The 12,487-nt window shown below is 40.2% G+C and overlaps 1 protein-coding gene across 2 annotated transcripts in view; it reads left to right on the forward strand.

The window, feature by feature from the left end:
• Positions 1 to 12,487, forward strand: part of NPTN (neuroplastin) — a 59,710-nt gene that overhangs the window by 24,845 nt on the left and 22,378 nt on the right. Inside the window, exons 2-4 of one of the 2 annotated variants that reach the window (XM_056346369.1) lie at positions 1,029 to 1,376; positions 6,887 to 7,055; positions 11,641 to 11,735. In XM_056346369.1, coding sequence (XP_056202344.1) covers positions 1,029 to 1,376; positions 6,887 to 7,055; positions 11,641 to 11,735 — 612 coding nt within the window. The remainder of the gene's footprint in view (positions 1 to 1,028; positions 1,377 to 6,886; positions 7,056 to 11,640; positions 11,736 to 12,487) is intronic. The other variant, XM_056346370.1, reaches the window with a different exon arrangement.

Below are 12,487 nucleotides of genomic sequence, written 5' to 3' on the forward strand. Positions count from 1 at the left end.
GGCACTCTTAACTCTGCTTGCTGATGAGAAGTCCTGCTGCCCATGGAACACAGCAGTATGATGGGTTTTGCTGCATAATCTGTCTGGCCAGCTGTATTCTAATCTTTTAGGGGGGGGCCTGGCGGGGGAAGAGACTAGCTTTAAGGCAACACTGTTTTCAATAGATAGCTTTGAAAATAGGATTGAAGGACAATTTAGTATGTCTGTGCTCTTAACACAGCTCTGAAGCTGGTAAGTATTGAAGGATTTCATGCCATAATAAGGGTATTTTGGCCTGACCACTGAATGTCAGTATGGCATCTCATTTCAGAAGGCAAAAATCGTGTGGTCTGTTCAAGTACCTTTACTGTCTGTTTCCTAATTAATGAAACTATCTTTTGGCCTGTCTGCGTATATACCCCTACAGTTCCCTTTTACCTTAGAAGGTAGTGAGGCTTCTGGAGCTGTGGCGATCTAGCTACTTCAGGAAAGTAGGTCACTTGCATCTTGGGGAGTTCCCTGCCTCAGAAGTCCAAAATAGATGGAAGGAAAGGTCAAAACAGAGTTCACAGTTGTGAGCTGTGTAGGGCCCAAGATTAGGGCTTTTCCCTTTTTTTCCTAGGTAGATAGGTCATATAAAACAAGAAAACTCTGATTCAGAGAAAAGACATCTGGCCACGAACACTGAACACTTGCCAATTACAAGGTCCATGCAACTGTAGAAGGCTTGAAAACCCATCAGTCTGCTCTACAGCTCTGAGCTGGCTGGTGTGTGTGGCAGCCGTGGCCTGGAGTGGCCAGGGCAGGCGCTTCATGCCGTGAGGCTGTGCCTCCTGTGAATACTCTGAGTGGGGGTGCACTGCTTTCAAACTGTTGTTGACCTCCATCTGCAAGTGGTCCATGTTGTACTTTTTCTATGAAAGTTGTGGTATCATAGATGCTAATGTCTTACTTAACTCTTTGTTTTCTGCACCTCATTGCTTTGTTCTTTATAAGATCTTTTGTTTTCTGCCGCTCTGTCACTGCGTTTCTGCTGCCCCTCCCTCTAGCTGGGTTTGTCAAGTCGCCCATGTCAGAAACTAAACTCACGGGGGACGCCTTTGAACTGTACTGTGATGTGGTTGGGAACCCCACTCCAGAGATCCAGTGGTGGTATGCTGAAGTCAACCGGGCTGAGTCTTTCAAACAGCTGTGGGATGGCGCTCGGAAGCGCCGTGTCACCATTAACACTGCCTACGGGGCGAATGGGGTGAGTGTGCTGAGAATAACCCGCCTTACCTTGGAAGACTCTGGGACTTACGAGTGCAGGGCCAGCAACGATCCCAGGAGGAATGACTTGAGGCAAAATCCCTCCATAACGTGGATTCGAGCCCAGGCTACTATAAGCGTCCTTCAGAGTGAGTCCGGCACCCTACAGTAGTGGCACTGTAGTATCTAGAGACAGTCTAGTGACCCTTACCCTCCCATTACCCTGATAAAACCCTCTGCTACCTTGTCCTGTTGTTTTGAACCCAAGACTGCTCCTCTACCTGTAGTGCTGATGTTGTCTGCCATCTGTGTCTCTTCTCCTTAGGATCAAAGGACTCGGGGAAAATCTATGGATCTGTTTTATAGCTTCCGTTTGAAAACAAGCCCTGTGTTGAATTTGTTTATCCCCTACTCCTTTTAAGTTTTGTAGTAGGTTTCCAGCCACCATAATGCTGGCTTCTCCACGAGTGCCTTTATATTTGTTTTTCTGTTCTTCCCAGGTCTAACTGTTTTATTTTTATTTCTTCTGTTTCCTTGGAATTTCTCTGAATGCCTTCTCACGTGGTTTTGGTTGCATATATGCTTCTGTTCAAATCCTTCCCTTTTAGTTATGTGTGATGTTTAATGTTTGGATTTTTCCATGAAGTTGTGGTGTTTCTTTTCCTTTCTGAGCAGCAGCATGTTTCTAATGAGTTCTCTGATGCAGCAGCACTGAACTGATGCAGCTATTCTTAATCCAGCCTATGAAAGGGGGGGGGGGGGGGAGAATATAATTTGTTGAACTAATAACTTTAATAACTTTAGCTAGATGACTTTCATCTGAGAATGTAACTTTTGGCAGCAGAAAAGCTTTCAAAAGCAGAGAATGTGGTTGACCCAGAATTGCTTTTTGTTCTTTATTTTGTTACAAGACTTTTCTGCATTCAGCTTGCTTTTAAAGTGGTCCCAGACCAATTTGGAAATCCGCATTGTCACAGAGTAGAGAAGAATCCTGTTTCGTTTTGTGTAAGATGCAAAACTTCTGCATTTGCTAACAAGGTGAAGCAAATGTCTAAGGAGTTATAGGTAGAGTCAATTAAATTTGCAACATGAGCCTGCTGCATGGAGGTACAGGAGATCTTGCTTTCTCAATGATTTTTTTCAATGTCCTAAGGTGGCAAAGAGTAGAGCATAGGTGTTGTTTTGCTACTGTACTCTGTGCATAAATAAACCCTTTATGTACCACTTAGAGCTTTGTCTGGGTACAAAAATGTCAAACTCTGTAATTACGTCTCAGTTATGTTTTTGGATACATTAAAACCAATCAGCCAAAAAAAAAACAACCCACAACCAAAAAACAAACAGAAAAAAACCACAAAAAAACCCCAAACCCAAACAAAACAAACCACCCCAAACTCCCTAAAGCTTGATGCTGCAGTTGTCACTGCTGGATCAGAGACCTTCCCCTGGAAAATGGAAACAACATTGATATGTGTGAAGAAACAGATAGTGAATCCAATGAGCAGACTGACTTGAAAACTTAAGTGCCATTGGGTGGTTCAGCTCAAACCTGCTCAGCTTTCAGTCCTAATGCTTGATTCTTCCTTTGTCCTTTGAGGTCCCAGAGAACTCAGATGCATAGATTGCTTGCATGACCTACAACAGCAAGAGCTGGGTAACTTCAGGAAATTACACTGCCTTCAGACAAAGCAAAAGAAAAAAAAAAAAGGTCTTCTAGGAAGTAATGTCTTCTGGAAATCCCCTCTACCCCTGTTAAGACATTTAGGCACCTTTCTTTGTGTCCAGTCAGTTTTAGTAACCTACTGAGGGAGAAAATCCTTTTCATATAAAAAGTCACCATTTGGGAATGAGTTACTGTGAAGATGTCTTCGTATGGAAAGTGGATTTTTCCCCTCTCAGGGCATTGATATTAACCTGCTCTGGGGTCTGAAGTTTAACCTTTTGTCTTCCTCCTCAGTTAACATTGTCTTGTTGCATCTCGTGCTACTAACTCTGAAGTGTGTATCGTGACTTCATTGCTAAGTGCCTTGTGCTTGGGATAATGCTTCTGCTTCAGTGTTTTACTTGTTGGGGGGGGAAATGTTGAACCAGATACTTTAATGCCTTCACTCTGTAATATTGTGTATGTTAAGAGATCTGACCAGCTACTGCTTGGGAGACAGACCACTTGGACATCAAACTCCTGCGTGACCGTGCTGGACGTGGAGATAAGGGGGGGACGCAGGTTTCCAAGCTGTCCCTGGAAGGTGGACACCATCTTATCTGAAGCTGCCCAAAATGCCTCAGCTGCTGTATTGTGTGTGTGAACACAATTTGTCTTTGGAATGGGGATTTTCTGACTAAACAGTGTTGGAGTTTCCAGCTAATGCTGGCCATTTTGCTGCTGGGTTTATTTGATCACTGAAAGGGAACATCAAACATACCAAAAAAGCACAACCTCTTTTCACTGCCCTTTAAATCACAGCTTGTCTTCAATACCAGAACTGAAGTGTAGAGAGGTCAAGTGCAACTTGACTTTTAAGTTAGTACCCAAGAACTAGCATCTGGCTTCTATCTCATTCCTAATTTGGAAAAAGAATTTCACTTATTGATGGTTGGGGATTTGATTGTTTTTTAACTCTAAAACCTTGATCTTGCATAAAATGGGCAATTTAAGTGATGTATAAAAAGAGACTGTTCAGCATCTTGCTCTTTTAAGTGGATATCCTTCTTTGGATGTCACTGTCCTGGTAGTATTCCATTTGCAGTGTGTCTTCTAGAATTAAATCAGGCTAGGACTGCCAAATCACTTTTTGAAAATATAAACAAATTAAAGAAACATAAGTGTAGTTAAAAGATGTAAATGAGACTGCAACTGCCTTTAATTTTCTTAACCTAAAACTCAAAAAGTTGCAAGTCAGACACAAAAGGCCCCAGCAAACTTTGCCCCAGGCGAAACGAGCTCGAGACAACTGTAAGTATTTTCTGGACATCACACCTTAGCAGAGGGGTAGTTAAGAAGAGGTGTCAGTTAGCAGGAATAGTCATTTGGAGCTTCAGGCAGTTTTTTTCTATATGTTTTGGTTCATCAGTGTTAGAAGCTGAAGAGTCCATTATCAAAAGAATCTGAAAGCCATAAGATTACCACTGTCAAAACCCTTCTGGATTAAGTCTTTGACTTTACAGTTTTTGTAGGGACTAGATTAAATTTTTTTGTGACTTTTTTCCTGTTGCTAGCATTTGTATAATGCTTTCTGATGGCCACACTTATGCTTTCCGTTTCTAGGACTGCTGCAGGCTGATCACCACTTTAGGTTGTGTCTCAGCACAGCACAGACAGCATTAGCATCTGTTAGAATGGCCCTTGCTAGATGTGTTGCAGTCTCTGTTAGAGTGGCCTGAAGCCTGTCTTGCCAACATCCTCCTCCTAAAAGGGAAACACTGCGTTTATTTTTCAGGCTGCAGACTTGAAGACACTGCTTTTATCATCAAAGAAAATTATTAAAACAAAAACCAGTATGATCAGTGAATTCTAGCAAAATTTTATTTCTCTAACATGCGGACACTGAATTATTATTTCAAACGTATTGTTAAAAATATTTCCAGAGCTCTGTTAGTATTTTTGTGAGAATGCACACAAGCTTTTTGTTGGGGATTGAAAAGCAGACAGAGCAGTCCAGGAATGGTATGGTTGTAATAAAACAAGTTTGTACCCTGTAGGACCCAGATAGATTCTTGCATGCATAAAATTCCCAGCATGGGAAAAATGAAGCAGAAACACAGTTGAAAATATGCGCTAATAGTGAAGTGTCTAAGAGAAGTGTCAAAAACCTTCTGTTACTACAGTACTTGCTAGTTTTTCTGCAGTCAAATGATACTCCTAGGTTTAAGTAGCTGAGAAAACAAACTGTAGACAGTCTACTGAGGAGAGGGGGAAAGGATATGCAAGACTGGAATGGCTCTGTTGAGTTATTATAGGTAGGTGTATTTTATCCCTGCCTTTCTGGGCAGTAAGTACCGTACTGTTGGATAGATGAATGTTTTATATGTTGAAAAATGCAGTGTTTCTGATGATATTGGTATTTTCCACTTCCCCTCGTTCTGTTTCATAATTTGTGTTCCAAGTGCTATGCAGATGAATATCCAAAAGACTGCATGACTGTGACTAAATTTATGTTCTAAATACTACAAGGCATAACAAAATTTACAGGGTTAAAAATTCTGTGCTGACTTGCAAAAACAATGAAGATGTCCGTTAGTGACTGACTTCCTCAGACTCCTGCCCTTTCCTGCTGACGAGAATGCAGAGGAGGCAGCCCTTGCATTCTGAGAGGTTGGTGCTGCAGGAGAGTGGCTGGTGAAATGAGCAGCTACTTCTTTGGAACTCATTTCACCCTTTAAAGTAAGGAGATACATCAAAGATAGAGGGCACACAGCAGCATTTACACAGTAAAGACTGCTCTAGTAGTGGTCTTTAGTTCACGCTGAAACTATAGCCAATGCTAAATCTAGATATTTTTGGAGGACAAACAGCAAGAATTCTTAAATTTCCTTTAAGCTCTGGCATCCTGTGTTTGGATGTTTTTGTTGGGTTGTTGGGTTTTTTTACAGAATACTTGAAGCCAGATGTGAGCCATGAGACCTTCAATAGAAAGGTCTTTTTACCAAGTTTGGGGAGAAACTTGTCTCTGAATATTCAAAGAATTTGTCAGCCTTATTTGACAGACAGTAATAGCTGTCTGCATGATCTTAAGAAACTGTGGTTATCAAATGTAAGGACAGTGCCCTCATACTAATCTTATCACTTCCGTAAGGCTTTTCCCTAAAAAATGTGAATTTAATGTTACCAGGTAAGATTATAATGTGAAATAGCCTGGGTTCAGTTCTAGTGCAAGCAGCAAAGCATGTAACTCTTGTGGTCGGTTTATGCAATGGGGCTCACATATTTATTTTTTTTCTTCATAAATGTTTATGTTTAAGGTTACTTCAGAAAACAAATAGTTTCTGACTCTTAACATGGTGTATATTCTCACTTTTTATTGCCAAGAGTTAAGGGCCACTTTCAGGTATTCTTAATCAGACTTGTGCCTTACTCACACTGGGTGTTTGCTTGAATTTCAGACACCAGGGAAGTTGTGCTATTTGAAATACCTTGTGTGCACAGAATATTTTCCTTACGTAGACATTAGTATTTTTGCAGGGGGAAGTCTGGAAATAATATTCAGAAGACTGTCTAACTTTTCTATACAGAAGATGAGTTTGTTTTAAACCTTGAAGTAGAGGAACAAAGTAATAGAACCAATAGAAAGAAGTCGCTTCTAAAGGACTAGCTGATCTCTTGTGTATAATAGTCACAGGATGTGTGTTTTCCCATGTTATGGCCAATAGTGTGTAAAAACTTATTAATAATCTTATGTAGAAATGTGTCGTGAGGTTAAATATTAAAATAAACAATCTAAAATATATAATTCTCTTTTTTCATATAGGAGTGCTGATCTGTAAGGTGTTGCCTTCACTAGTGGTCAGCTGTTTTATTGTGACTTTCTTGATGTCTCCCAAAGTAGTGCAGTGACATTCCTTGTGTAATCTTTTCCCTTCCTGATTCCCCTTTGAATTTTAAACTAGTGTGGCACAATTGGCAGTGAAGATTTGTTGCTATTTAATGTATCCTTTCTTTCAGAGCCCAGGATCAATGCCAGTGAGGATGTAGTGATTCATCTGTATGGTCCGGCTGTCACATTGCAGTGTAATCTCACCACAAGTCCCAGCCCCCTTTCTGCCAGTTACTGGGTGAAGAACGGAGAAGAGATCCCTGGCACTAGAAAATCTTCCAACACTACAGAATACAAGTAAGTCTCCTTGGGATAACCTTCATGTTACACTGGAGAATGGTAGACCTACAGCTTTGGAATAGGTGATGAGATGTCGGGACTCCAAGGTCCCTGGTCCAGCTTCACAGTGGTCACACAGATTGGGTTGGTCTTCATTAAAGGCTCCACAAAAGGTACATCTGTGAACAGCATTAGAAGAAAGAGTCTGGAAAGACCATTGTCTACAGCTGTCCCAACTGGCTCACGTAAACATAATGTCAATAAAAACATACTGTAAACATCTCCTCTCAATCTAAACTTGTTTAGCTCTTCTCTAGAGTATACATGTGTGGACATAGGCACAGACATGCAGCCTAGTTTTCTTTTCCTCTGTGTTGTGCAGTCTCTATCCTATTTATGTCTGCATAAAGATGGATCTGCAGCTGTGCATCTTTGTTGTGCAGGGAAATGAAGCACATAAATCACTGCTGAAATCGGCTGGTTTAGTAATTTTCTGGCCTTGGGAGATAAAAAAAGTGTCTTCTCTGAGTTGTTACTGATGAGTTGTCAGACCACTACTATGAAACGATGCCAAATCTTGATTAAACCAGTACAGCTGTATCACTTGTGCTTCTTATTTGTCAGTACATCCAAGTTTTTCAGCATTAATCTCGTCCATGTGTGGATTCTCTGGGTTTGTCTTTACTTTCCATCTAAGGGTGTGAAGGACAACAGAGCATGTACAGCCACCTGTTCTGGTGCACTGTAGCTTGCATCAAGCAGAAATCTTTTGAGGGTTTCTGTGTTCCTGAAGTGAGGCTTTCTTGCCACGGAGTTGGTGAGAGCATGTGAAGCTTGCGCAGTGATGCCAACAACAATCTGTTTTGTATGTGTGATTTTTGTGTTATTTTCTTCCATTTTCTTTAATTGATGCCAGTGTGGATAGCAAATACAACTTTCTGTTCAGTGCTGAGCTAAGATGAAAGAATGGTTTAACCACTGGTGGTAACTTACTCTTTGGAGACACTAGACCACTTCTGACTCTCCTGCTCGGCTGTTACACCAGAAAGAGGTGCCTATGTCTGATCAAGGCCCGCTACATTATAGCACATCTGGTTTACTGTTCCTTGCTTGTCCACTAAAGCAAGGAAACATGCCTACACACTCAACTGGCTTCTTTCTGTGTCTAGCACAGTACTGTGGGCTCTTTACCGCACTGATGTTGCATACTGGCACAGGATTAAGAAATATTAATGAATTATTAATTAATTAAGAAAGGTTTTTGTTGCCTTAGCAAAGCATCGTTTCATCCACAGTATTATGGAAGTTGTGTTTGATGCTGATGTTCAAATTTTTCCTTTTGTTCTCTGCTTTAGCTCACTTTGCATTATCTGTTCCATTTTGCAGTTAAAAAAATAGTCTCATTTAGTTCCCGAATTACATCTTGTTACTTTCTCAGTACAATGTTTAACACTGGGTCTGAGTTTTAAAGGCTCTACTTTCTTATCTAGCAATTAACTTGATGAGCAGTCTTGTCCAAAAGCACCAGCTTGAGTGGTAAAAAAGGCGCTTTGCATCAAGGTTACCGAAAATTGCACATTATTATTTAAGAAGCCAGGTTTTGAGGCTGACTTGTCTATAATCTCTTCCAAGCTGCGGTGGATTTTTCCTTCCAAATTCCTCTGTAAAGGAAGAATTAAACTTGGCTTCAGTTTTAACTTCCTGGAGAAGAAGGAAGTAAGGTGGGCAGACTGTAAGACAGGCTCTCTATTCCCAGAGAATGAAGGGGCTGCTAGAGCATGCCGCAGTCTCGGGGACAGCTTGAGAAATAGTAGATTTGCATTTGCAAAGTAGATCTTGAATTCCTGATCATTTTTAAGCTGCTTTGCTGCATGTTGTGGTTTCAGGCTTTCTGTGGCATTTTTTTGTTGCATATGATCACACTGCATTTGATCGGTTTGTTAACGTCTAGTTTGATTTGATCACTTGTGAACATGGAAATACCAGATTTTGTCAGTGAGGATCCATGCAAGTAGTGGCAACATAGTTGTGGTTAACAAGAGGATGTTTCACTCAAGCACTTTTTAAATACTTTGTTAATCTTTTGTGTTCTATTTATTTTCCTTAAAAAAGCTTTAGGTTCTTGGTTTTTCAGTTATTAACATGTGTTGGTCTGCTATAAAATAGTTAGAATGTGAAGTTCAGCATTGTTTGCTATCCAGAAAGCTTCAGAATTTATAGGTTAAACTACTCCTTAAAAATCCTGCTTTATACAACATTAGAAACTGAATACATCTTTCCTCATTCTTCATTCAAACTTGTTTTAGCTGCTCTTGCTGGAAGCCAGCTGAAATCAGAAAGCTCAGAGTTAAGTATAGCTTTTTAGTTCACCATTTTAATTAAAAATGGGCAAGAATTATTTGTAGTGTATTCTTTTACAGCAGAAAGTGCCGGGAAGTGGTTCTGGCCATCCTGTCCTGTCATTGTAGAGACCTGTCCCCTAGTCTACATTCATAGTTTGGAGGAAATAAGGAGTGACTTATTTGGCAATTCCTCATCAGTTAATTCAGAGTTGTGTAGAAGGTTGCTGAGCTAAACTGAAGAAAATAGTTGGTGGGTTTTTGTTTCTGTTTCTTTTTTTGTTTGGTTGGCTTTTTCTGCATCTGCTGAAAAGTCTACATGTACAAAAAGCTGGGCTTTTACTAAAGCCACAGGACTGGAGGAAGTTGTTGGCTGCACAAACTTGTTTCAGGTGCTTGTTTGTCTTTAAAACTTTGCAGCTGTATCAGTTTACACTTTTTTAATGATTTATGGTAATAATACTCTAGTACTGGCTGTTGTCAAGCAGTCTGTGTAGAACTGAAAGAATACAGTGTCTTACTTCCTCACCACCCTCCTGAAGCGTTGACTTAAGTGAATAAAAAAAGAAGTGGTCAAAGTATGATTCCTTCACTATTAAGGACCTAAATGCAATTACAGAAGGCCAGGTATTCTCTGCCTTCCCTCTCTATTGCAGAGTCGCAAGATAGCCTGGTGATGGGAGCAGTTGGCTGGGGTTGTCTCACTGCAGCTCTGTGGAGTGCACCTTTGCCAGCGGTGTCGGCAGGCATTAATGTTCAGCGTTGCTGCGCACTTCCTAAGGCTGCTTCGCCTGCCTACAGTTTAAATGGCAATTATGCCTTTGATGCTTGATGATTCTTAAGTAGTTGTTCTTTCTGTCATTATGATAATCTGTAATTCTAACTCCGTGAAAAGTGGGTACATTATTGCTTATCTGAAAGACTTATTAACTTTATAACTAACTTCAGACTTTCACTGGTCGACTCCGGAAAGAAGTGCTGTAAACACAGTGAAGACTTGGGTCAAAGTATTGTGTTAAACTGAGTGGCTTTTTCCATGTGTCTAAGCAGTTTCCATGCTTCATTCTTCTTCTTTTTTTTTTTTTTTTTTTTAAATTAATAATTATATTACTATATATATAATAATTAAATAAATAAATCATATAAATAAATAAAATATAAGTGAAATAAATCAATTTAATAATTAATTAAATTATTTTATTACAGTGCTCTTCTGCACAGTTTCTGTTCATCTGCAAGCTATTTACTTAATGTGTTTTTAAAAAATAGTAATAATGAAGAAAGCTAAGAAGCCTTTCAGTAAAGGGAGGGAGGGATGAGTAGTACTCTGCCTTATTCTGTGCTGTATGGAGATGTGAATTCTGCGTCACATCATTGTATGCTTCTCTAGTCTAAGATGTCTTTTGTAGGTAAATATTTGAAGAACATACGCACAGAGCTTTTTAAGTCATTTGTATCCAAAAGCTTTTTGAAGGACAGCAAAAGCTGGTGAACTTGAAGGTAGCACCATCTTGAGTGTAAAGTTATCTTGGGCAGTTTTTTCCTGGCTTTTTGTTTGGTTGTTGGGGGTGAGGTTTTTTAGTATTTCTTGTTTGTTTTTATTTTGCATTTGTTGCAGCTCTGATTTTCTTCTGGCTGGTTTGCACCTGTTTTCCCCTCTACTAGTTGTTATTGCGTTAGTCTTTCCTAATTTCAAGTGGCAGCAGATTCCTGTGTGGTGTCTTCATGAGTTGACCAGCTTTTGCAGTTTTTCCACTTGCAGCTTGAATCAAAGCCATTAATGGACCAGTCTCATATCTCGTAAGAGAAAAAGAAAACAGCTTATGAAATGACAGTGTAAGCCTTGATTGTGTCTGTTGCTTTCCAATTGGCCATGCTATGATTTTTTTAATGCAGATAGTACATACAAATCCAGTTTCTCCCTCAGTGGGAGGTGGTATCTGCCTAATAGCCTAGCAACTGGAGCGTGACTCACATCAAACTAACTGTAGTGCATAATTAACAGGTATTGGGCTCCTTCTTTGCTTTTAAACTAAATGCAGTGTCTCTAGCTAAATTGATACTGACTTTCCAGACTAGAGCTCACCCTTTTTCTAGGCGTACAACATCTCTTATTTCAAGTAGGTATGTCTGTATAACATACCTTCAATTAACAAATGACAGCTGTGAAGTATGGGGGGTAGGGAAATAAATTCCTAGCCTGCTCATTTTTGGTTGCTAACACAGTACTTAACACGGCTCATGTGTTCTCTCCCTGTCTGCAGGATTTTGAAGCCCAGAGCAGAAGAGTCAGGGGAATACTTGTGCGTGTTTGTGTTTTCAAACTCTCCTATAGCCAACGCCACTATAGAAGTGAGAGGTACTCTTTTTTTGTTGTTGTTTTATTTCCTCTTCCTGAAAGTGTATGCTTCCACTGCCTCTGCCATCGTGCTCGGTGTCTGTACGAGAGAGCCAGCTCAGGAGGCCTCTTCTCATGATATATAATATGTGTCCAATCCTTGGTTATAATTTCAAGGGAAAGTCTTGCACACAGTCGTAGGGGAAAGATCTCACAGATAAAAGATTATGACCATTGCATTTGTGGTCCACACAAGAGGTACTAAAACACCTTCTAGCACACTTCTGCACTCCTTTGGTAAATCTGGCTATCACAAGAGACCATACCTGTCCAGCAGGATAAAGATTGCTGTAGAATGTGTTTGTGCTTATGCAAAGACAGCTGCTGGTTCCTCCATCTTTCACCGTAAATGAAGCCATCTGAATGTATTCAATGTACTTTCTTGTGAATAGGAAAAGAGTAAGAACCAGCATCTCTCGCGTGGTAGCTTGGAACTGTCTTTTTGTCTGCAGAGACTATTTCAGTTGCTGGGAAAGCCTGGGTTCTGGTTGGGACAGATGTCCTGTACCAGATTGGGGTTTTCCACTTTTGCGCACCATTTTTTTCTGTCTTGTGTATGTTAGTAGTCTTCTGACCTCTTTAGGACCCTAAAATAGTGGATAGAAACTGCAAAATGTGAAAGGTTTGCACCAAGCTTTATGGTAGTTCTTGAACAAAAGAATAGTGTTTCTGTTGGATGTACAACATAGAGGTGATGGTGTTTTATACAGTAT

Source organism: Falco biarmicus, chromosome 7, assembly GCF_023638135.1.
Source record: "Falco biarmicus isolate bFalBia1 chromosome 7, bFalBia1.pri, whole genome shotgun sequence".
NCBI classification, from domain to species: Eukaryota; Metazoa; Chordata; class Aves; order Falconiformes; family Falconidae; genus Falco; species Falco biarmicus.